Source organism: Dendropsophus ebraccatus, chromosome 5, assembly GCF_027789765.1.
Source record: "Dendropsophus ebraccatus isolate aDenEbr1 chromosome 5, aDenEbr1.pat, whole genome shotgun sequence".
NCBI classification, from domain to species: Eukaryota; Metazoa; Chordata; class Amphibia; order Anura; family Hylidae; genus Dendropsophus; species Dendropsophus ebraccatus.
Genome location: NC_091458.1, coordinates 125,174,355 through 125,200,152, shown reverse-complemented (window position 1 = coordinate 125,200,152; position 25,798 = coordinate 125,174,355). Strand labels below are relative to the sequence as shown.

At 44.3% G+C, this 25,798-nt stretch overlaps 1 protein-coding gene across 2 annotated transcripts; it reads right to left on the bottom strand.

The window, feature by feature from the left end:
• Positions 1 to 2,056: 2,056 nt before the first annotated feature.
• Positions 2,057 to 23,280, bottom strand: SUMF2 (sulfatase modifying factor 2). Of its 2 annotated transcripts, none has more exons than XM_069971189.1 (9): positions 23,114 to 23,280; positions 19,844 to 20,000; positions 18,181 to 18,295; positions 17,016 to 17,060; positions 15,608 to 15,767; positions 15,412 to 15,467; positions 13,007 to 13,091; positions 3,873 to 4,038; positions 2,057 to 3,030 (listed from the first exon to the last, which is right to left on the bottom strand). In XM_069971189.1, exons 1-9 carry the CDS (start codon positions 23,181 to 23,183, stop codon positions 2,940 to 2,942), a joined length of 945 nt encoding a protein of 314 aa, XP_069827290.1. In that variant the 5' UTR covers positions 23,184 to 23,280; the 3' UTR covers positions 2,057 to 2,939. The 2 variants fall into 2 exon arrangements, with proteins under 2 accessions (XP_069827290.1, XP_069827291.1); XM_069971190.1 differs by having other exon boundaries at positions 15,617 to 15,767; positions 23,114 to 23,279.
• Positions 23,281 to 25,798: the final 2,518 nt, after the last annotated feature.

Sequence of the window (25,798 nt, the reverse complement as noted above, 5' to 3'; positions counted from 1 at the left end):
GACTGGAATTGAGAAGCACTGCATAAGGGCCCTTTTACACAGAAAGATTATCTGCCAAAGATTTGAAGCAAAAACCAGGAACAGACTATAAACAGAGATCAGGTCATACATGAAAGCCTGAGATTTCTCCTCTTTTCAAATCCAGTCCTGGCCTTGGTTGGCTTCAAATCTTTGGCAGATAATCTTTCTGTGTAAAAGGGCCCTTAGAATCAAAACTATTTTGCAAAATGCTAAGTGGGCTTATCCCTTGTTAGTTATAAATACAATTTGCTAGCATTATGAGCCCCCCTCCACCCCCCCCCCCCAAAAAAAAAAGAAAAGAAAACAACAACAACAACATTATATATTTTTTATTATTATTATTTTTTATTTTTTTTATTTCTGTGTTTAAACACTTTTTTTAACTTTCAAACCATTCCCGACAAGAATGTAGTTGTGGCTTACCTGGAAAGTGCATGGCTTAAAGGGGATGTCTGTGGAGCAGAAAAGGGCTTAGAACAGTTATTGGAACTCACTTAGGGCCCTATTCCACCGTACGATTATCGGTCGCATAATCGTTAACGATTAACGATCTCAAATGACCTCTATTGCTAAAGACCTGAAAACATTCACTCATTTCCATGGAACGATAATCGTTACTTATGATCGTATTTGCGATAGTTTTTTCTTTGCTATTTATTCGCAATTGTGTTTGTATCTACTGCGAACGACCGAACGACGTCTTATTCAATGCGAACGATTTGCAAACCTTTTGCGAACGAGCAACGCTAAAAATAGGTCCAGGTCTTATAAAGCGATCAACGATTTCTCGTACGGTCGTTAATCGTTAACTGCATTTCAACCGAACGATTATCGTTTAGATTCGAACGATTTAACGATAATCTGAACGATAATCGTCCGGTGGAATAGGGCCCTTAACCTCTCTGCTCATCTTTGAAGTACACCTTCTAAGACTAGAGGGAGGTGGGTGTATGTCAAGAACAAGGCATGAGGGCAAAACCCATGCCCGCATGCTGCAGCGACATCAGGCAGCTTCTGAGCTATTTACATTGTTTAGCTCATATTATATTTAAGTCTTCATTCAGAATGTGGGAACCAACAATTATAGCTGAACACGTTCCTAAATAGCGAGACCTTCAAGGGACAGATGCAGAGGATTCCTTGGGAGTCTTTCTTAAAATATGTGTCCTTGTCTACTATGTTGTTGTGCTAAAAAGGTCAAACATATGGTTTAATCTATATAAATTTAAAGATTCTACTTTATCAGTTATAATCATGTGTTACTCTACTAAAAGTACAAAAAGTTTCCATTTTTCATCCCTGAGTCGTAAGTTTATCTTTGCCATTGACACAGCAATGTTAGGGCTTGTTTTTGCAGTTTTTAAGTCAAGTTATACAGATTTGTAAATTACTCTTCAACTCTTCCCATACTTATCAGCTGCTGTATATACTGCAGGAAGTGGTGTTTTCTTTTCAGTCGGGCACAGTGTTCTCTGCTGACACCTCTGGCCAAGACAGGAACTGTCCAGAGCAGGAGAGGTTTTTTTATGGGGATTTACTAATGCTTTGTGCAGTTTACGTCATGACAAGGACAAAAGTGGCAACAGAGAGCCCTGTGTCTGACTGGTAAGAATACACCACTTCCTGCAGGACATACAGCAACTGATAAGTACTGGAAGGCTTTAATTTTTTTTATATTCATTTTAAATAGAAGTCATTTAGAAATCTGTATAACTTTCTGGTACCAGTTGATTTGAAACTATTTTCTTTCCCCTTTAACGATACGTATAACGTAAGGAGAAACCAAAATACATAACTTGATTCTTCATTATATTCACTACTTTATCTACCAATTTGGGTATCAAAAGTAAGAAAAATGGCATCCTAGAAAAATATATATAAAAAGGAATAGACATAGATAGAGAGGGTTTTGTAACAGTTTCTTATTGAACGTTTTTTGTTTAAATCTGCACAAAAAACAACAACAGAAGACACCAACATAAAAGGGACTGTGATGATAACATAAACAGCAACGTAATAAAGCAATTACCCCCCCCATTCTGTAGTACTCAATTTTCACAGTAAGAATGCTCAGGCATCTCTCCAACTCACCAAATACATTTTGAGAAACTCTGTCCTTTAACTATATGAGGTATTGTGGAAAGAATAAGGAACCAATTAACGGTGCTAAAATGATAAAAATTAAGACAAAATATTGAATAATCAAGAAAAAGATTCTTAGGATGTGTCCTTCTGCATTATCCAAACAGGTGTCTATTTGGATCACTGAGAATACATTTCATTTGAAAATCTAAAATCCCACATATACATCCTAATATAAATTTGGGATATTGAGGAAAAAGTATGGCAAGAGGTCTGCAAAATACTGTGCCTATTAAATGTCCTCAAAAATGTATAGATTAAAGAGTACCGTAGCTGTCATTAAAAAAAATCTTCTGTCATGTGATCAGGCATGTCAAAAGTTAACGATAGCAGTGGGTCTCACTGCTAAGACCTGTTGTGATCAAGACATATAGCCAGTAAGAGAGCCCAGTGGCAGTGCCATCCACTCCCCAGCTAGTTCCGACAATATAGCCTCATAGACTTACATTGTCAGAATTAGCAGATCAGGAGATACGGTCAGGGAGTGGATCACATGGATGCCAGGCTCTCTCCCCAGATATATGTCCTGATCACAGCTGGTCACAGCAGGGAGACCCACTGTGATCAATAACTTTTCACATGCCCAATGACGTGTCAAAAGTGTTTTTTAATGATTGAGAATTGCTGGTCTTTTATAAAGCGATATAGTTAATTTACCTGACCTGTTCCATAAGGAACATACAAATTACACAGATCCTTATTGGACAGCTGGAATTGTTCAAAAACAGTCTTGTCACAGATTAAAGCATTAGAAAAAAATTTTTTAAATGCTTGGCTCATAGGTCTTCTTTTCCATGTTTTGCAGGCTGGGAAGTAGCGCAGCGAAAGCTCAGGTTATCTGACGCAGAGTCTGGGGTGTTGCCCATTCTATAATAAAATACAATAAGGAAAATAGAAAGATATTTACCATATCTGACATAAATGTACATGTTACCGTATTCTTAGAGAGCCAAAGATGCTCCGTTCATGTCACACATAAGTGGACGGCCATATTAAAATAATATGTCTGCCATGTGGCATACATATACACCAAGTGTACGGCTAAAATGTAACATTCTAATGAGATCTTAGGGCCCACAGGATGCTGTTGCATCTTCATGTCAGATTGTCCTGTGAATATACCATAAATGCCTAAAGGAACTAGGTCAGGTCTGTACCAGGTACAAAGCTGCAGACACAGGCAGATAGGTGATAGGGTGGTAAAACGCATGATACCTTTGTCTTTGCTGATGGTCATTTGCAGAGTTATAAAATAGCATCTTTCCTCTGAAGCTAAAGTGCCACAGAAGCGTTGCTGAGCTGCAGCATGCACGCCGCTTCACTTCCACACCCTCCCTGTCTTGGGCTCAGCCTTCATCTCTGTCAATCAGTTAGTCAAGAGAGAAGGTGTGCATGCTGTGGCTCAGCATCACTTCTGTGGCACTTACAAGGAAAGATGCAATTTTATAACTCTGCAAATATCCATCTGTATCTGCAGCTTTGTACCTGGTATGGATCAGACAGATTTCCTTCATAGGGGTTATCCAAGATAAGAAAAGCAGCTACTTTCTTCCAGATACAGCACCACTCTTGCCCTCTCTCAGATCCACTGACATGAATGATGTCGGGTTGAAATACCACACTTAACCTAAGACAGATGTGGCACTATCTTTTAAGAAAAATAACTTTTTTTTTTTTTTTATCCATCCGGGAAACTGCTAGATGTGTACCTGGTAGTCACTCGAGCCTTGTGGTTGGCTGAACCATCCTCTGTATCAATCCAAGAAGCTCCACGAAGGACATACATCTTCTGCCTACGTTGCGGGCTGGTCTGTCCGGGAGAGATATATTCTGTAGATGTCCATTCCCAAGCATTTCCCAGCATGTCAAATAGTCCTGGTACACATAATTAGATGGTTCATCAATATGCTAAATCAGAAATGGGTCAGACGCTAGATTACCAGCGCCACAAATCTACATGCGTCAGATATTAAAGAGTATTCTACTATTAAAATACTACGATGGACTACAATAATGTATCGACCGCCGGAAGCGCTGTAGATTTCATTGTAAGTGCATAACAATGCACTTCCGTTCATTGCTCGCTAGATCTCAAGTCTTCTAGTACTTATCAGCTGCTGTATGTCCTGCAGGAAGTGTCAGACTATAAAGAAAGATCCACTTGCAGGACATACAGCAGCTGATATGTACTAAATACTTGAGATTTTAAAATAGAAGTAATTTACAAATCTGTATAACTTTAGCTTGTTTTTTGAGATGTAAAATCATTTAAAATAAATAAAGTAACAACAAAGACAACAAAAAGTGAACATTACTCCCCTGGAATAAGCCAGCGGACAGTCTGCCTCCTTCATGTTTTATTAGCACACAGAACAGCGGCCATTATGCTACGTCATCCCCATTATTACTGGTGGAAAACAGCATCTGTTTTGTCGACAGTTAATGAACCATATGCTCTTGCACTTCCAAAAGGTGTTGGAGAGGAGCGCGGCTGTAGAATACTGGTCTCTAAGCAAGTTCCTTTATGTGGAACCTACAATGGTGGCTAGCTTAATGGAATAATTCACCAAATAAATCAGCTGGTGCAAGAAAAGCCAGAGATTTGTAATATACTTCTATTAAAAAAATCTCTAGTCTTCAAGTCTTCCAGTATCAGCTGCCGTATGTCCTGCAGGAAGTGGTATTCCTCCCAGCCTGGAGAGCAGGAGAGGTTTTCTGGTTCAATGTTTTTATTAGGTTTTTTTAAGAACAAATTACCAAAGAGAAAATTATAGATTTTCTATGGGGATTTGCTACTGCTCTAGACAGTTTCTGCCATGACAGAGGTGGCAGCAGAGAGCACTGTGTCAGACTAAAGAGAATACACTACTTCCTGCAGGACATACATCAGCTGATAAGTACTGGAAGACGAGATTTTTTTTTTTTTATAGAAGTTACACCTGTTGATTTAGAAAAACAAATTGGGGTGAACTACCCCTTTAAATACTATGATGTCCATATTATTAAGTAAAGTGTCTGTATCATCATTTAAAAAAACATTTGACATGTCACAGAGAGTTTCCGAGTGTTCAGGCTCGCACCGATCCCAAAAAAATTGCACAGTAATGTGCTTCTCTTTCTGGCTCAGTTTCTTCTCTGTCTCCCTGCATAAGACTAGCTCCATTATAACTTGGTGCATTATAACTTATAATGGTGCTTGTCTCATGCAGTGATACAAAGATCAAAGGGAGTTGGGGAGAGAAGCGTTTAGCTGTGTTTCTCTGGGCTTTATGTAAAAATCTGTGGCGGCCTGAAAAAAAAACACATAACTATAAAAATTCTCCCTTTCTACCCTCTCCCTCCCCCACTTCTCTATACTCAGTTCTGTTATATCATCAGATCTTGGCTTTGTGGCCATTTTGCCCATGCTTTGCGGAACTTTTCGATCTTATCGTTTTTTTGTGCCCTAAAATACTCCATTATCATTATTCTCTTCATTTCTCTCTCCCAATCTTCAATATCCGGTGGAGTTACTGAGATCCATTTCTTTAAAGGGAACCTGTCACCCCCCGTGCCGGGGTGACAGGCTCCCGACCCCCCGTTAGAGACCCCTATACTTACCTCATCGCGCCGAGTCCCGCTTCTGAAGATGGTCGGGTCCCGGAGATCTCAGCCGCCGCAGCCCGGTGCGCGCGCTGAGAGATGAGTCCAACACCCATAGAGAATGACAGGAGAGTCCAGCGCTCCGTCATTCTCTATGAGCGTTGGACTCATCTCTCAGCGCGCGCACCGGGCTGCGGCGGCGGAGATCTCTGGGACCCGACCATCTTCAGAAGCGGGACCCGACGCGATGAGGTAAGTATAGGGGTCTCTAACGGGGGGTCGGGAGCCTGTCACCCCGGCACGGGGGGTGACAGGTTCCCTTTAAGATACAATTCTTAGCCACTAACATTCCTTTAAGAGCAATCTTTTTTTCCTCCCCTCTTATGTGTAAACTCTTTCCCTCTCCCAAAACACATACCTTTGGGTCTTTTTCTATCTTGATATCTAAACGATTTTCCAATCTCAATATCACCTCCCCCCAATATCTATATACAGGGCCGTTTCTAGGGGCGGGTGAGCCGGGCCACCGCACGGGCCGCCCACAGCTAGGGGGCGCCAGGCGGCGCCCGACAGTACCCAGCCCGCAGCCCCCGCATCATTAGGACTGGCCCGAGGATCTGGAATCTAAGTTCCAAATCCCCTGGCCAGAGAGACCATTAGCTGTGCGTACAGCATGCACAGCTAAAGGAAACAGCAGCCGGGGCAGAGACAGCGGCTTCCTGTGCAGGCGGCCTCTGTATGACAAGCTTGGCTGCCTGCACCGGAAGCCAGAAGAGGACGGAGGGACCTGAAGAGGAGCTGGAGGCTGCAGGGACAGAGGTGAGTAGCTGGTGGGGGATCCTGTACAGAGGGAGCCCCAATATATCCCGATAAGCCCGCCGCCCCCCCCAGCGATAAGCCCCGACCCCGACGATAAGCCCCGCCCCCGACGCCAGAGCTGACAGGTCACCCAGCTCTCCCCTAATCCTGAATGTCAGTATAATGGAGGTCACCCAGCTCTCCTAGCATCCTGTATGTCAGTGTATAATGGAGGTCACCCAGCTCTCCCCTAATCCTGTATGTCAGTGTATAATGGAGGTCACCCAGCTCTCCCCTAATCCTGAATGTCAGTATAATGGAGGTCACCCAGCTCTCCCCTAATCCTGAATGGCAGTGTATAATGGAGGTCACCCAGCTCTCCCCTAATCCTGTATGTCAGTGTATAATGGAGGTCACCCAGCTCTCCCCTAATCCTGTATGTCAGTGTATAATGGAGGTCACACAGCTCTCCCCTAATCCTGTATGTCAGTATAATGGAGGTCACCCAGCTCTCCCCTAATCCTGTATGGCAGTGTATAATGGAGATCACCCAGCTCTCCCCTAATCCTGTATGTCAGTGTATAATGGAGATCACCCAGCTCTCCCCTAATCCTGTATGTCAGTATAATGGAGGTCACCCAGCTCTCCCCTAATCCTGTATGTCAGTGTATAATGGAGGTCACCCAGCTCTCCCCTAATCCTGTATGTCAGTGTAATGGAGGTCACCCAGCTCTCCCCTAATCCTGTATGTCAGTGTAATGGAGGTCACCCAGCTCTCCCCTAATCCTGTATGTCAGTATAATGGAGGTCACCCAGCTCTCCCCTAATCCTGTATGTCAGTGTATAATGGAGGTCACACAGCTCTCCCCTAATCCTGTATGTCAGTATAATGGAGGTCACCCAGCTCTCCCCTAATCCTGTATGTCAGTATAATGGAGATCACCCAGCTCTCCCCTAATCCTGTATGTCAGTGTATAATGGAGGTCACCCAGCTCTCCCCTAATCCTGTATGTCAGTATAATGGAGGTCACCCAGCTCTCCCCTAATCCTGTATGTCAGTGTATAATGGAGGTCACCCAGCTCTCCCCTAATCCTGTATGTCAGTGTAATGGAGGTCACCCAGCTCTCCCCTAATCCTGTATGTCAGTGTAATGGAGGTCACCCAGCTCTCCCCTAATCCTGTATGTCAGTATAATGGAGGTCACCCAGCTCTCCCCTAATCCTGTATGTCAGTGTATAATGGAGGTCACCCAGCTCTCCCCTAATCCTGTATGTTAGTATAATGGAGGTCACCCAGCTCTCCCCTAATCCTGTATGTCAGTATAATGGAGATCACCCAGCTCTCCCCTAATCCTGTATGTCAGTGTATAATGGAGGTCACCCAGCTCTCCCCTAATCCTGTATGTCAGTGTATAATAGAGGTCACCCAGCTCTCCCCTAATCCTGTATGTCACAATATCAGTGTATAATGGAGGTCACCCAGCTCTCCCAGCATCCTGTATGTCAGTGTATAATGGAGGTCACCCAGCTCTCCCCTAATCCTGTATGTCAGTGTATAATGGAGGTCACCCAGCTCTCCCCTAATCCTGTATGTCACTATATCAGTGTATAATGGAGGTCACCCAGCTCTCCCAGCATCCTGTATGTCAGTGTATAATGGAGGTCACCCAGCTCTCCCCTATTCCTGTATGTCAGTGTATAATGGAGATCACCCAGCTCTCCCCTAATCCTGTATGTCAGTGTATAATGGAGGTCACCCAGCTCTCCCCTAATCCTGTATGTCACTATATCAGTGTATAATGGAGGTCACCCAGCTCTCCCCTAATCCTGTATGTCAGTGTATAATGGAGGTCACCCAGCTCTCCCCTAATCCTGTATGTCAGTGTATAATGGAGGTCACCCAGCTCTCCCCTATTCCTGTATGTCAGTGTATAATGGAGGTCACCCAGCTCTCCCCTAATCCTGTATGTCAGTGTATAATGGAGGTCACCCAGCTCTCCCCTAATCCTGAATGTCAGTATAATGGAGGTCACCCAGCTCTCCCCTAATCCTGAATGGCAGTGTATAATGGAGGTCACCCAGCTCTCCCCTAATCCTGTATGTCAGTGTATAATGGAGGTCACCCAGCTCTCCCCTAATCCTGTATGTCAGTGTATAATGGAGGTCACACAGCTCTCCCCTAATCCTGTATGTCAGTATAATGGAGGTCACCCAGCTCTCCCCTAATCCTGTATGGCAGTGTATAATGGAGATCACCCAGCTCTCCCCTAATCCTGTATGTCAGTGTATAATGGAGATCACCCAGCTCTCCCCTAATCCTGTATGTCAGTATAATGGAGGTCACCCAGCTCTCCCCTAATCCTGTATGTCAGTGAATAATGGAGGTCACCCAGCTCTCCCCTAATCCTGTATGTCAGTGTAATGGAGGTCACCCAGCTCTCCCCTAATCCTGTATGTCAGTGTAATGGAGGTCACCCAGCTCTCCCCTAATCCTGTATGTCAGTATAATGGAGGTCACCCAGCTCTCCCCTAATCCTGTATGTCAGTGTATAATGGAGGTCACCCAGCTCTCCCCTAATCCTGTATGTTAGTATAATGGAGGTCACCCAGCTCTCCCCTAATCCTGTATGTCAGTATAATGGAGATCACCCAGCTCTCCCCTAATCCTGTATGTCAGTGTATAATGGAGGTCACCCAGCTCTCCCCTAATCCTGTATGTCAGTGTATAATAGAGGTCACCCAGCTCTCCCCTAATCCTGTATGTCACAATATCAGTGTATAATGGAGGTCACCCAGCTCTCCCAGCATCCTGTATGTCAGTGTATAATGGAGGTCACCCAGCTCTCCCCTAATCCTGTATGTCAGTGTATAATGGAGGTCACCCAGCTCTCCCCTAATCCTGTATGTCACTATATCAGTGTATAATGGAGGTCACCCAGCTCTCCCAGCATCCTGTATGTCAGTGTATAATGGAGGTCACCCAGCTCTCCCCTATTCCTGTATGTCAGTGTATAATGGAGATCACCCAGCTCTCCCCTAATCCTGTATGTCAGTGTATAATGGAGGTCACCCAGCTCTCCCCTAATCCTGTATGTCACTATATCAGTGTATAATGGAGGTCACCCAGCTCTCCCCTAATCCTGTATGTCAGTGTATAATGGAGGTCACCCAGCTCTCCCCTAATCCTGTATGTCAGTGTATAATGGAGGTCACCCAGCTCTCCCCTATTCCTGTATGTCAGTGTATAATGGAGGTCACCCAGCTCTCCCCTAATCCTGTATGTCAGTGTATAATGGAGGTCACCCAGCTTTCCCCTAATCCTGTATGTCAGTATAATGGAGGTCACCCAGCTCTCCCCTATTCCTGTATGTCAGTGTATAATGGTGGTCACCCAGCTCTCCCCTAATCCTGTATGTCAGTGTATAATGGAGGTCACCCAGCTCTCCCCTAATCCTGTATGTCAGTGTATAATGGAGGTCACCCAGCTCTCCCCTAATCCTGTATGTCAGTGTATAATGGAGGTCACCCAGCTCTCCCCTAATCCTGTATGTCAGTGTATAATGGAGGTCACCTAGCTCTCCCCTAATCCTGTATGTCACTATATCAGTGTATAATGGAGGTCACCCAGCTCTCCCAGCATCCTGTATGTCAGTGTAATGGAGGTCATCCAACTCTCCCAGCATCCTGTATGTCAGTGTAATGGAGGTCATCCAACTCTCCCAGCATCCTGTATGTCAGTGTAATGGAGGTCACCCAGCTTTCCCAGCATCCTGTATGTCAGTGTAATGGAGGTCATCCAGCTCTCCCAGCATCCTGTATGTCAGTGTATAATGGAGGTCACCCAGCTTTCCCAGCATCCTGTATGTCAGTGTAATGGAGGTCATCCAGCTCTCCCAGCATACAGTTTGGGAGCTTATAGGTGGGAAGGAAGTTTCTGGAAGTGCGGATCCTGAGATGTTTGTCTGGCAGGTTCAGAAGAGATGAATTGTAGCTGCAAGAAACCATCATGGTGGTCTGAGCCGGATGGAGAGAAAAAGTGAAAGTGACGCCTCAGATCAAAGAAGACGTCACCTGTGAGTCCCTGTATGATGAATTTGTATTGAGTAAAACATTATCTGTTAGGAGCACTGCACTGCTCTATGCTGCAATACACACACTGCTTCCCCCTAGTATCCTGAATCTTGATAAAAGCCCCCCTTCCTTCCCCAGAGCGGAACTGAGTGAGGTGGGGGGGGGGGTGGGGGGGGCGCTTTTATCAAAATTCGCCCTGTTGCCAAAATGACCTAGAAACTGCCCTGTCTATATAGCTTGGGGCATCTCCATAATAAGTGAATCAAGTCGCCCCCTTCATGATTACACTTTGCACACCTATCGGTCTCTCTTAGTTTCATTAAATACAACTTACGAGGGGTATAGTGAACCCTATATATAATGAAAAACTGTGTCACCTTGTGATTAAGCCTACTACACCCTTTATCTATATCAGAAAATATTTTATCCCAATCTATATTTTCATCCTCTAAATCTCTCCTCCATTTTTCCCTAAAATTATTCTTCACCTCTTTCTGTGAGTGCCCTCTAATTATTTTATATAATTTCCCTATCAACCCTCTTTTCGTCCTTCTTACTTTATCCAACATAACTTTATATTCCTGTGTTTTAAATAGCCTCTTATTTTCTGTCCTCCCTATTGTGCTATTAATTTGTAAATATCTATAATAATCTGTCTCTCTAACCCCAAATTCCATTCTCAGTGTCTCTAGTGGGTTTTTTTTGGGATTTTTTGGAGTGTTGGACAGGGAGGAGAGGGGGTAAGGAGAAAGGTAGTAGAGTGGAGATTAGAGATTACCTGAGATGAGTGCAAAAGATACTATGTAGCACTCAAAAAGGAGATAGAAGATTGATGTAAATAATAAAATGTATGTGATTGTAAACGTGGGATGCACTCACCGAGAACCGAGGATATTACGTAATAACAAAGAAAAGGGGATGATAGTATGGAGGGGGCGGGGGTGACTCTGGGGACTGGGGCAGGCTCCCGGTGTCGATTTTTCCTACTGTGGGGCGCTTACCAACCAAGGGGACTGATCTCATCTGGAAGGGGTAAATACTGGAGATGGAAGGAATTAAATATTGAGTAAAAACAATAAAAAATGGAATATAACACATGACTGTACCTTGGGAGAGGTGGATGGATGGTTACTGGGATAGGCGGTGAAGACATGGTGTACAAATACTGTTGACATAGCCACCCCAGGAAGATGCCCCTAGACAGGGGCGTAACTACCACTATAGCAGCCATAGCGGCTGCTATGGGGCCCGCCGCATCAGGGGGCCCCATGGCCTGCTCCTGCAATACACTGGGCCCCCTGAGCCGTCATCATTTGCAGTACCGGGTGGCCCTGCTGGTCTCCTGGGTTTTGCAAATGTCCCTTTAACTGCAAGCACTCCTGACCAGAGCTAGCAGTTATGTAGTTATGACTTCACTTGACCGTTTAGTGGTCAGTCGGGGGGGGGGGGGGGGGGGGCCCAAACAAAAGTTTGCTATGGGGCCCAGCCATTTCTAGTTACGCCCCTGCCCCTAGGCTACATTATAAATGTGGTCTGGAGTATCGGAGTGAATGTAGAGGAGTCGGAAATAGGGAGAGGGGCCTTTATAAGGTCTGGATCGCTCGAAGACTCCTGTACACATGGAAGTTGTAATATATGGAGCAGTCTATTAAGATTGAATAATTTATTTCATTTTTTTTTTGTACAAATATATAACAAAGTATATGTAATAAGGTTATTAAAATTAAATAGGTGTTTTCCCTCCGGGTGGGTATTGGGCTACCGGTTGTTGGAGGTGCCCCATGGGGGGATGTGGAGAGAGATGGGGGGCCTTAACCAGGTTCTTAGTCAGAGCCCTCCAAACCATTCCTTAGTAAGGAGAGATATGAGAATAGAACATAGATATAATCATAAAAGTAATATCTAGAGGTATATGGGTCGGAACTCGGGGAGGTGCATCCCATGGTAAAGAATTAATGTATTCCTCAGGAACAATAGATAAGCAAGAGAAACAAAGACATTTTCTTTTACAAAAAATGGGTAACTGATCTCTGTATTTTAAGAATTGTGGAGCTTTGTTTTATATATATAAGATTATGTTAAATAAAGAGGATATTAAAAAAAAAAATCTGTGGGGGCCTGACCACTCAGGCATCTGACGTGTCTCTGCAAAGTGTCAATAGTTATTTTTTTTTTTAAAGAATGACAGGGCCACTAAACTCTGTGCTGAAGAGTCAAAATCACATTGCTAGCCGTACACACAACTTGGCTCAGCAATGTCTACTTGGCTTTTGAAAAGTAAAGAAATAATAATTACACATATACAATATTTTTTACCATTGATTCCAGGACATAACAAAAAGGAAAGACTATACAAGGGATGAGGCTAGTGTATCAGTAACCCACCACTTACCATAAGCATTCTGCGCAGGAAAAGCATCTACTGGCGATACACCATGGTAGCCGTCCTCAGCACTATCCAGAGTAGGGAATTTACCCTGTAGGTGATGGAGCATTTTGTCAAGAAGTGTCACTGTCTTAAATTTTCCACAAATTTGCAGAAATCAATAGTACAGACGATTTTATGAAACTTTGTAATTGGGTTTATTACCTGAAAAATTCATTTTTATCATGAAAAAGCAGTTGGAAGCTCTCCCCCCTGTCTTCATTGTTCTTTATGAAGAGTGGTGTCCCGCCCCAGTCACTAACTGGATGAGCGGGCACTTCTCCGCCAGGTCGTGACGTTGCAGGAGTGGGAGCTGCATGAGGCTGGCAGAGAGGAGGCCGGTGAGAGGTGAGGCCCCACTGTGGGGGCATGGGGACAGGTAAGTACAGAGGGGGAGATTTATTAAACATGGTGTAAAGTGAAACTGGCTCAGTTGCCCCTAGCGAATGGTTGCTAGGGGCAACTGAGCCAGTTTCACGGTACACCATGTTTGATAAATCTCCCCCAGAGTCTTTATTAGGTTCCCACACTGCCCTGTCTGCACTGCATTTTTGGTTTTCCTCGGAGTTCTCCTTTAACTAGCATATTTATAAAAGATCAGGAACAACTAAATGAGATGGGAATACCCGTGCATATGTGCATCAAGCAGGTTCGTCTCTCAAAGACAATACTGTGGTTTGAACTAGTAAATCTACACTGGAATGAAGCAAAATTGTTGTAACAATTCCAGTACCAACAAAATAATCAAACAGGCAGCTATATCTAAAGGACCCCATACACCTTAAACTGTTGGCCGAACCCGCCACTAGAGGCAGTTCAACTGTCATTATAGGGTGTATGGGGCTCTCCCGACCAGCCATGACAGATGATGTCATTGGAGATAGGGGGTCGGGCTTGATGAAAAATCACTGCCCACCCCTATGTTCTAGGTGAGATACGCCGCAGCCTTGGCCATCAGTTATTTAAAGCAACTCTGTACCCACAATCTGTCGCCCAAAACCACTTGTACCTTCGGATAGCTGCTTTTAATCCAAGATCTGTCCTGCAGTCCGTTCGGCAGATGATGCAGTTATTGTCCTAAAAAAACAACTTTTAAACTGGCAGCCCCGTGACCTACAGGAGTGGCCTAGGTTGTGTATGCATTAGGCTGGCACAACCTCTCTGTCCCTCCTCCCCACCCTCCTTATCATTAGGAATGCTCCAGGGAGATTGTCTCCTATTTGTCAGCTGGGAGAGCCCGGCACATGGGCTGGATCGTTAAGGCACCTGTGCAAATCTGGGGAGGAGGGACGGAGGGGTGGTGCAAAGTTAGGGCACAGATACGCCAGTAGGGCACAGGGTTGTACGTTTAAAAGTTGTTTTTAGGACAATAACTGCATCACCTGCCGAACGGACCGCAGGACAGATCTTGGATTGAAAGCAGCTATCCGAAGGTACAAGTGGTTTGGGGGGGGGTCAGATTGTGGGTACAGAGTCACTTTAAGATGTTTAATGTTAAGCTGGCTATGCACATTAGATGAAATGGTTGTGTTTGTTATTAGGCCCCATTTTAGTGGGCCATGAAGACAGAGAAGTATCTCATAATTTGCTTGTAATACCTTGTTCTCACCACTCTGGAATAATGAATATGCAAAAGAAGAGCCTGTGGAGCCTCATCAAAGAGTCTAGAAACACAGGACTAGCCAGATATCCCTCCTGTGTTTCGAGACTCTTTGATGAGGCTCCACAGGCTCTTCTTTTGCATATTCATGTTTCCCAGGGGGCAATGCACCTTGGACTTCACTGCATTGAGCGCTTTTACTAGCAGCCAGTAGTGTTGTTGTTTGGCTGGTCTCCCTGAGATCAGTGATCTGTTTCTCTTATGGCTCTACTAGGCATTGCTCCCACCTAGCCAGAATCCTTCTCCACACTGATGAGGGGCAACACCCTGAAACAGCTGTATGTGGATGGATACCTGGCCTTGGTTTTTCCCTGGTCATTACATTGACCCATAGAGGTATTTAATATGGTGGTTTCCTTACAGGAGCCACCCCTTGGCTGGGTCCTCCCTGGAGGGATATCTGGCTAGTCCTGTGTTTCAAGACTCTTCAGTGAGGCTCCACGGGCTGTTATTTTGCATATTCATGTTTCCCAGGGGACAATGCACCTAGGATTTCACTGCATTGAGCGCTTTCACTAGCAGCCAGCAGTGTTATTGTTTGGCTGGTCTCCCTGAGATCAGTGATCTGTTTCTCTTATCACTCTGGAATAATAGGATAGGAATTTCAGATATTTACAATGGCATACACATATGTATGCTGAGCCCATTGATTTTTTAACAAACACTTTGATCGCTGATCAGTTTACAAGACAACTTTAAAGTAGCATATTACCTGCCAAATATTGCTTCTATTTTTCTGAAAGGTGTTCCCCCATGGATAGGTGTTCCCTGTGAGTATAGCACGACATTATATTTTCGATTTTCTCATGATAACATGTGACGGTATATCCCGGTAGTATACTGTTAGAAAAACATGCTTTTGCCAAATGTAAATTACATAAAATCCATTAAGTACAATAGAAACTGACCTAACGTACCTTTAAGTCCTCCTCTGGCTGCAAATTCCCACTCCTCCTCTGTCGGCAACCTTTTCCTAAGCCACTTACAGTAGGCCTGTGCATCATTCCAGCTAACCTGCAGCACAGGGAAATCCAGCTTTTCCTTGATACCCGACCCCGGCCCAGTTGGCTAAAGAGATTGGAATAGAATGAAGTTATGATCCTATATGACAATCATATTCTTTTGGCCTTCTATTTAAGGGGTTATCCAGCGAAAATCTTTTTTCTTTCAAATCAACTCGTTTCAGGAAGTTATATAGAACTGTAATTTACTTCTATTTAAAAATCTCCAGTCTTCTAGTACTTATCAGCTGCTGTATGTCCTGCAGGAAGTGTTGTTTTCTTTCCAGGCTGACACAGTGTTTTCTGCTGCCACCTCTGTCCGAGACAGAAACTGTCCAGAGCAGGAGAGGTTTTCTATTTGCTGCCGCTCTAGACAGTTCCTTTCTCGGACTGAGGTGGCAGCAGAGATCACCATCTCAGACTGAAAAGAAAACACCACTTCCTGCAGGACATACAGCAGCTGTATTAAAGATTGGAGATTTTTAAATAGAAGTAAATTACAAATCTATATAACTTTCTGAAACCAGTTGATGTGAAAACATTTTTTGCTGGAAAATAATAATGCACAAAAAGTGACATCTTTTCATCCAATATGTTACTGGTACTTTAAGTGGTTAGTAATACAGCTGGCACCAGTCTGCGATTGTTTAAAGTGACTCTATACTCACAATCTGACCCCCCCCCCCCCCAAACCACTTGTACCTTCGGATAGCTGCTTTTAATCCAAGATCTATCCTGGGGTCCGTTCGGCAGAGGATGCAGTTATTGTCATAAAAACAACTTTTAATCCTGTAGCGCTGTGTCTAACGGCCGGGGCTTACATTTGTATATGCATTAGGCTGGCACAGCCTCTCTGTCCTTCCTCCCCACCCTCCTCATCATTAGGAATGCTCCAGGCAGATTGCTTCCTATTCCCCACCTGTGTGCATAATGAACATGGGCTGGATCGTTAATACACCTGTGCAAAGCTCAAACAGCAGTAAATGTTCCTGGATCATTCCTAATGACGAGGAGGGTGGGGAAGAAGGACAGAGAGGCTGTGCCAGCCTAATGCATATACAAATGTAAGCCCCGGCCGTTAGACGCAGCGCTGCAGGATTAAAAGTTGTTTTTATGACAATAACTGCATCCCCTGCCGAACGGACCCCAGGACAGATCTTGGATTAAAAGCAGCTAGCAGGTACAAGTGGTTTGGGGGGGACAAATTGTGGGTACAGAGTCGCTTTAAGGTGGAAAACAGGATTATCAGTGGGTGCAGGTACTTAAGTACATTATGTTCTGTAATATGGTGAAAACTGTACATTCATGTACTTACCTGACGCCAAAAGGCTTTTTCTATAGGAAGCCACCATGGTGCGGACTGAAATACAAGCCAATATAAACAAATTAGATGATGAACAGTATTTCCTTGTATATGAAAATATAAATTAAAGAGGGCCTGTCACACCCCGTGCTGGGGCAGAGCCCGGCCGACCCCCTGGTGGAGACCCTTATACTTACCCCGTGCACAAAGTCCCGCTCCTGGACCCGCTCCCATTGCTGCAATATCGCCGTCGGTAGCCCAGCGCGCGCTCATCATAGAGAATGAATGGAGCGGCATCGCAAAGACACTTGTGGGGATTCGGTGGTAGACAAGTGTCTTTATTGTCTCTACCACCAGCATTTAAAATGTAAAAAAAAAAAATTATGTCTGTGCAACCTTTTAAATGGGTAACTGGACGGAAAAAAGCACCACCAAAGGCTGATCGTACATTAGCCAGGAAGCATCTCCACTGTACAAAGGACCAAAGTGCTGTTCACTGATGAAAGCAGAAATGATGGCAATGTTGAAGATGTCATGGGGAGCGCTGTGTATCAACCACTCCTGCCTTTGGTGGTGTTACGTTGTGGGCAGGTGTTTCTAGACAATAAAGAACTCCCCTACACTTTGTGAATGGTACAGTCCCAAACCCATACTACTTAAATACATCACTAATCCAGTCATTGTACCTCTGCAACAACAGCACAGGCCTAATTTTATCTTCATGGATAACAATGCTCCAGCTCATTGAGGTTGCATCATTAAGGAACGGCTGCTGGAGACTGGGGGACCCCAAATGGAGTGGCCTGCACTTTCTCCAGACCTTTGTCCCATTAAAAACCTATGGGATCAGCCATGTAGAGGCTGGTAACTCAGTACCCCAGAACTTTAATGAGGGCCCCCCTTTCAAGAAGAGCGGGATGCCATGCTTCAGTAGGCAATAAGGCGACTTGTGAACAGCAGGAGATGTTGAGCAATGGGGGATGTCAGTGATGATCTCATGGCAACAAGGCTCACAAAGATGTAGAGATTCTGTTTCCCATATTGAAAAAAGGTGTTTGGAAACAGAGGCTTTCTCCATACCATGGTGGTTCAGGCTGGCCTATGTGGTCCCTCTGTTTTCTATGGTAATTGCCATCATACCATTGTAACTTAGAAGGCCATGACTTTCCCAACTCACCTCCAGTCTTTGGGACACTTTCTTTTTGAGTTTGTCAGATACAAAATCCTCAAACACAAAACTCCAGCCAAACGTCTCTGCTTCCGATTTGTACTTTGTTGCTCTTACAAATTCCCTAGATGGCAAATGTCAAAAGAAACATTTAAGATTTGTCTTTTACCTTTTAATAAATGGTCGTTTAGAGTAAAACTACATGCTATCCACTGAGATACATAGAAAGACTAACAGGCCATGTTCACACGTGACAAACCAGCAGCCGTTCTGTGACACTGCAGTATCAGCCGGGTAAACATCACTTCGACCTAACTGGAATGCAGGCACATTTGGATGTGTCCACACTCCAATTAGCCGTAGCAGACAATGTAAAGTATGGCCGGAGCTGTACTTTTACATTGTGTTCACAGTCTATTTTGTGCGCCCACTGTTCACTCAGTAGCAGCCGCACAAAATAGATATGGCAGCTTTCTGTGCGGCTGCATGGAATCACAGGCGCAGGGTATACAGAGCAAAAATCACCAAGTTTTTGAGCCAAAGCCAGAAGTTGATTCAAACGGGATGGAACATACAAAGGGAGGATTTAAAATTCTCTTTTCTAATGGATCCTCTTATGCTTTTTTCTTTGCAGCTGCACAACATAGCTGACAGATCTACTTTGTGCGACCGCTATTCAGTGAACAGCAGCTGTACAAGTTAGCCTGTTTTCACAGCATAAAGTACTGCTCCCGGACATCCTTGGGATTTACATTGTGGGTTATGGCAAATTGGAATGCAGGCACACTCGCACTGTGCCTGCATTCCAATTAAAATAAAGTGATGTTCGTCTGGCCGATACTGCAGCATCAAATAACAGCCGTTGTCCTACCCAGTGTGAACATGGCCTAAAGGGGTACTCCGGAACACAAAATCTTTTGATATAGTGCTCCCCTTATATAAAACATAATAAATATCTTATCCTTACCCCTCCACGCTTCCCGGTGTTGCCCTGCAGTGTCTTACTGACCACAACACATCTGAGCAGTGACTGCTCAGCCTATTACTGATTGAGACAGGACAGCGCTGTGTCAGCAAGGGACCAGGATATTCTGCAGGACGACACCGGAGAGCGTGGAGGGGTAAGGATAATATTCTTTTTATGTCTTATATCAAGGCAGCATAATATAAAGTTTTTAAGTACCGGGGTACTCCTGTAAAGTACATGTCCCTGTCCATATTAGGTGTGATTTTTTTTTTTCCGTGAGGATTCATTTTTTAACTAATCTTTTTAACATTAGAATGACCAAGATCTCCAAACTCTCTGCATAGACATTAGGCTGAATTAAAAAAAAAAAAAAAAAAAGACAAACTGTGCATGCTTGAAGGTACCACTAGATGGAGCCAAAGAGTCTTCAGTTCTCTTAGTGTTTATTCTGTTAGTCAATGGTTATTCTATGTGCAGTTGTGGCGAAAGAGAGGAATAAGAGAAGGTGAGGAGATTGGAAGAAAGTATAGCAGTAGTGAAGCATTTAACACAGCTCAGGTAGCTAGCTGTCCTCTGTCCTAAAACTCAAGGACACTAAACCCTGCGAAGGGTTTTTGTCACCATGAACAGTTACCCGCAGATGTTCTTAGAGGGCCACTTCAGGTCCCCTTGCATAAAGACGTCCCTTTTTATGTTTAAACATACCTGAAATCCTTGTTGGTGACTGGATATTTGTCAATTGCGAATTGTTTTACAGTCACTTGTTTGGTCGGCCCTTCTCCATCTTTACTGTCTGGAGCATTTGTTCCCATAGTGAACTTTCCACCATTGATTTGCACCATTACATCATTGTGTTCATGACCTGCAAAGGTGACCGGAAAATACAGTGTAGTTCAGCCCAAAATAGATTATTCTTCAGGTATAGTCATACAGGCAAATCCCATGTGATGTTTGATATGGAAACTGCACTCATTTTTATGTTAAAGTGACTGTACCACCAGGCCCAGGCTGAAGCACTGGAGGCGGCCGACCCACCCTTAGTGGGAAGAGACCCTAGCCCCTCTATTATAAGGGCTCGTTCACACAGAGCAAAAGCAGCTGAATTTCTGCGCTGAATCAGCGTTGAAATTTCAGCCGTTAAAATAGGTGCAGAGCTAATTTCCATTGTGTTGGAATGTGTGGAATTTCCGCACTGAACTAATCCGCTTTCCACCAGAAGGCCCCGTTCCCACTGAGGAAAGGTAGGAACATGTTCATTCTTCAGCGCGGACAGGGCAGGAGCGCGCGCCTCCCATAGACTCCCATTATGAGCGGGAGGCTAACGGCATTCCGCGGCGGACAATTCCATCACCTTTCCTCAGTGGGAACGGGGCCGAAGAATGAACATGTTCATTCTTCCGCTAGCGGAAGCCTATACAAACCAATGGAGCTCTGATTTTCTATTTCAGCGCGGAATACAAGCATAATACAAGCGGAAATTACGCGCTGAATCAGTGTGGAAATGGGGAAAAAAAGGGGGGGGAGGAGGATTCTAGTATATATTCCGGTATAGTCTAGTTTACTCCCCAAATACTCGCTGAATTTCAGCGCTGAATGTATTCGGATTCAGCGCGGAATACTCGAGGAATCCGCGCTGAATTTGTCAAGAGCTGATTACGAGCTGAACACTTTCCTAGCGGAATAGGAAGGGATTCTGCTTACATTCTGCTCGGAATTCAGCGTCAGTTGATTTCAGGCGGAAATATTTCCTCGCGTAATCCGCCCCTTTTGCTCTGTGTGAACGTAAGTCACGACATGGAGAGGCGCCTCCAGTGCTTCTGCCTGGGCCTGGTGGTACAGTCACTTTAAAAACCATGCAGTGTCACTCCCCCTAGCCTCGGTGTAGTGCTTCACACAGGCAGGGTTTCTGTCTGTGCACACCTATCCCTAAAGGGGTACTCCGGCACAAACCTTTTTCTTTCAAATCAACTGATTTCAGAATGTTATATAGATTTGTCATTTACTTCTATTTAAAAATCTCAAGTCTTCTAGTACTTATCAGCTGCTGTATGTCCTTCAGGAAGTGGTGTATTCTCTCCAGTCTAACACAGTGCTCTCTGCTGATATCTCTGTTCATGTAAGGAACTGTCCAGAGCAGGAGAGGTTTTCTATGACTAAATCCCATACCGTACAGGGACCTCGCTGGGGGCGCGCAGACAGCTCTACAGACAAGCCCCGCCCCGGCCAGGTTTCATTGGCTGCTCCACTCCGGGCTTCCTAACAGCAAAAATCAGACCCTGCCGGACCCCCGACCCTAATCCAAACGTTTAGTTTTAGGGGTCGGATTAGGGTTACATACCACTAATTTGTCATGTTCTAACCCTCCCCACAGCCCCAACCTTAACCCTAACCTTTCTGATTAGCACCAACCCCGAGGGTGAGGGTTAGAGTTGTTGTGTGGGCAGGGGATAATTAAGTAATATGTTGGTAGTGACCTTAATCCGACCCCCAACCCTAACCCTAAAACGAAACATTCGGATTAGGGTCGGGGGTCCGGCAGGGTCTGATTTTGGCTGCTAGGAACCCCGGAGTGGAGCAGCCAATGAAACCTGGCCAGGGCGGGGCTTGTCTGGAGAGCTGTGTGCGCGCCCCCAGCGAGGTCCCTGTACGGTATGGGATTTAGTCACTACCGTTTTCTATGGGGATTTGCTGCTGCTCTGGACAGTTCCTGACATGGACAGAGGTGGCAGCAGAGAGCACTGTGTCAGACTGGAAAGAAAACACCACTTCCTGCAGGACATACAGCAGCTGATAAATACTGGAAGACTGGAGATTTTTTAAATAGAAGTTAATTACACATGTATACAACTTTCTGACACCAGTTGATTTGAAAGAAAAAGATTTTCGCTGAAGTACCCCTTTAAGGCTATGTTCACACAATGTAAAAGTAAGTGCAAATAACGGCCTTGATTTATACATCGTGTGAACACAGCCTTAAAGAGTTTTCCAGTTTTACAGAAACATGGCTGCTATCTTGCAGAAACAGCACCTCTCCTGTCCTGTCCTCAGTTTAGGTGTGGGGTTTTGCAGCTTGTTTCGATTAAAGTGAATGGAGCTGAATTGTAATACCACACACAGCCTGAGGACAGGGGTGGTGCTGTTTTTGCAAGAAAGTAGCTGTGATTTTTCTAAACTTGTCCTGGAGTTAGTACGTGATCATATGTAGACTGACATTTCTATGTATCGGATGACAGAGCTTCTTGTGCCGTCTACGTTCAGATACCAATGTACGTTATATGGACCACCCAAACACGAGACACATGCAGACCTGTGTATACACATTCAGCTCACAGTATCCGTATTCTTGGGATATGGACTTTTTTTTTTACCACCAATAGATTTCCTGGACTTTAATCTGACGGCCGTTATTCTATGTATTATGTGAACTAATGGTCGTTATTTCCATAGACTTCAGTGAAAATAGTTAAAGACTAAAAATAACGACGGTGTGAACATGGCCTAAATGTTGTTTCATGATTTACAATGTAATAAAAAGATATTTAGTGATATAGTTTGGTCTTATTGGTTTTTCTATTGCAGGGATGTCAGTCAGTCTTTGCACAGGTCCATACAGGGATAATTTGGTGTAGGAAAGGTTCTGGATGCCATAAGAACACATAAACAGGAGACCACTGATCCCTAACCAGCAGCAGAGCTACAACTCAGCAGGTTATGCTACAGCTAGAGAGACACAGGCTGAGGAGCCCTGCAGTAAACAGGTTACATACACTGAGTGTGAGTCAGTGATAACAGTCTGGTGTAGGGATCCTCAGTGTAGCCCCCACCCCGGTCACTGCACCACACATACACACATACTCCCGCAGTCACTGCACCACACTCCCGCGGTCACTGCCAGGACGTCCTCAGTCGCTGTGAGCCGCAGAGCGCAGGCGCAGTAGGTGCTTGCACAGCTATGGCTGCCCCGCCAGCACTCACCCCGCGTCACCCACAGTGCACAGAACAGGAGCAGGCTCCGGACGGGGCTGCCGCCTCTCCACACCACCATCTCCGCCCGTATATCACTCGCCCTGAACAACCGGAAGCTAAAACTTAGCGGCCGTAACGTCCGTGGTGTCCGCCATCTTATTGGAGTCTGCTTAAGGGTATGGAGATGGTACAGAGATGAACGTAACCACGCAGACCCCGCATAGAGATGCATGGCAGGGACCCATATGACAAGCACACGCAGTGACCTCTTGTGTCAGGCTGCTTAGTCATAATATGCTTCTGGGAGACAATAAATATAATTATTCCTCCAGTTCCCACAGCTTTCCCAGGATCCTGAATAGTAAAGCTTCCTCAATTCACTCAATTTCCACAGTGTGTGAACATAGCCTTTCTGTGTTTTCAATCCTCTCCTGGTTTTAGTTGCAAAATACTGAGCAAAAATACTGTGTGGGAACCTAGCCTTAGCGATTATCATTCAGATTATCGTTAAATCGTTCAAATCTAAACGATAATCATTCGTTTGAATAGCAGTTAACGATTAATGACTGAGCGAGAAATCGTTGATCCTTTAATAAGACCTGGACCTATTTTTTATCTTTGCTCGTTCGCAAATTGTTCGCATTGAATAAGATGTCGTTCGCAATAGTGACGAATGCAATAGCGATGATAAGACGACCGCAAGAACGATTGTAAGTAACGATTATTGTTCCATGTAAATGGGTGAACGATTTCAGGTCGTTTGGATCGTTTATCGTTAACGATTATGTGAACGATAATCCTCCCGTGGAATAGGGCCCTTACAAGGTCCCTAAAGCAGCCTGGGGGAGACCATCAACAAGCAGCCTGGTGGAGAAATATTGAATTCTTTCCCCAAATTCCCAATTTATTAACATGAAAAGACACATTAGCGCAGATTTTTCAATCACATAATTTAGCAACCAATCCCAGCTTACCGTTCATTTCTCAGAATCGGCTGTGATTGGTTGCTATTTGAGACATAAATAAATCTGGGGCAATGACTGGCCGGGACGGGACCGCCAGCGATTGGCTGAGCAGCCTGTCATTTCAGAGACTGGCTCTAAAGTTGCACCAGCGGCTGTGGGGAGAAGCCAGGAGGACACCGGGGAGCGTGGACAGGTAATGTATATACTATATGAGTTTACATTTTTAAAACAAGGGCTGCACAGACATCACTAACAATCTCCGTGCAGCCCTTACTGGATAATTAGCAAGCCATGTAAGCGCAATCGCTTCTAACACAGGGGTCACCAACCACCAGCGGTGCAATACTAGAGGCTTTATGAGGGGTTAACCACAGTACTAGGGGCCTGGGGGGGGCAGGACAATAGTTTGCCTACATTCATGTTATTGACGTCATAATGAAATGATACAATGTGAACTAAACCCCAACCCCCTCCATAACCCTGCCCCCACATGACCAAAGCCCCCGCTCTCTGGGCCATGGAGATATGGTTTTGCCTGAAGTCGATCCCTGGTGGAAAAAAGTTGGAGACTTCTCTTACGTGTCCCGGTAGGAATGGTCAGGGACATGATCGTCAGCAAACATGAAGGAACCGTAATTTAGTTCATACTGATTGCACAGAACAGAGTTATTTTAGGGTGAGTCTCTCCTGTATTTGATAAAAAGCACATGAGTTTTCTGAGACCCAAATTCAAAAATTGTAGCAAATGAGGTAAAACCATGACAGCAGTTCAGGATGGTTTTCAATCTGTTAATGGTGACAATTTGTTCTGGGAATATCACAGAACTAAGGGTGGCGTTACACACAGCTTTTGTGTTACGTTTTTTTGGCCTCCAGAAAAATGCCTTTTGTTTGTAGTCCTTTGGGGAGATTTATCAGAGGGTGTAAAATTTAGACTGGTGCCAAATGGTCACAGCAACCAATCACAACTCCTCTTTCCTTTTACTAGAGCTGGAAGTTGAGCTGTGATTGGTTGCTGTGGCCAGTTTGCACCAGTCTAAATTTTACACCCTTTGGTAAATCTCCCCCCTTGTGTTTAAGAGGCCATAGCGCTTGCACCTTTTTCATCTACAGACCCACATGAACTCTTTTTTTTTTTGCAACCCCAACTGTACTTTTCAATGATACACTTTGTTTTTCTGTTAATTATAGACAGTGTATAACACTAATTTTATTTTACTGCTTTTAAAAAATTTGACCTTTTATTTTTTGGTCTATGGGCTATTTGAGGGGTAATTTTTTTTAAGCCATGATCTGTATTTTTTACCTATATCACTTGCATATATTATTATATAAAAAATTTTTTGGTTGTGATATGACCAGAAATCTGCAAATTTGTGTTTTTTATACTACAGGAAGGGACTTTTATATTTATAAAAATATAATTATATATATATTATATATATTATATATATATACACACACATACACACAAAGCAGGCTGGATCCGCGGTTATGCAGTGCGAGATGCACAGTCCTCACAGGGTTCGGCCAGCACCCCAATCGTATTCAGGAAAAAGGAACGGAGGACAGCATCTCTTCATAAAGTACTTAATTCTTTATTGTGCCAGTTTGCTTAGAAAGTGCAACGTTTCAGCTCCATGAGCCTTTGTCAACCTGCTTATAAGCAAACTGGCACAATAAAGAATTAAGCACTTTATGAAGAGATGCTGTCCTCCGCTCCTTTTTC

Coding starts and splice junctions, on each gene's coding strand:
- SUMF2 (XM_069971189.1), bottom strand. CDS start 23,183: ATGGTGGTGTGGAGAGGCGGCAGCCCCGTCCGGAGCCTGCTCCTGTTC. Junction 17,061..18,180: donor AAGTGTCCCAAAGACTGGAG/GTGAGTTGGGAA, acceptor CTTGTATTTCAG/TCCGCACCATGGTGGCTTCC. Junction 13,092..15,411: donor ATAGAAGCAATATTTGGCAG/GTAATATGCTAC, acceptor CATCACCTACAG/GGTAAATTCCCTACTCTGGA.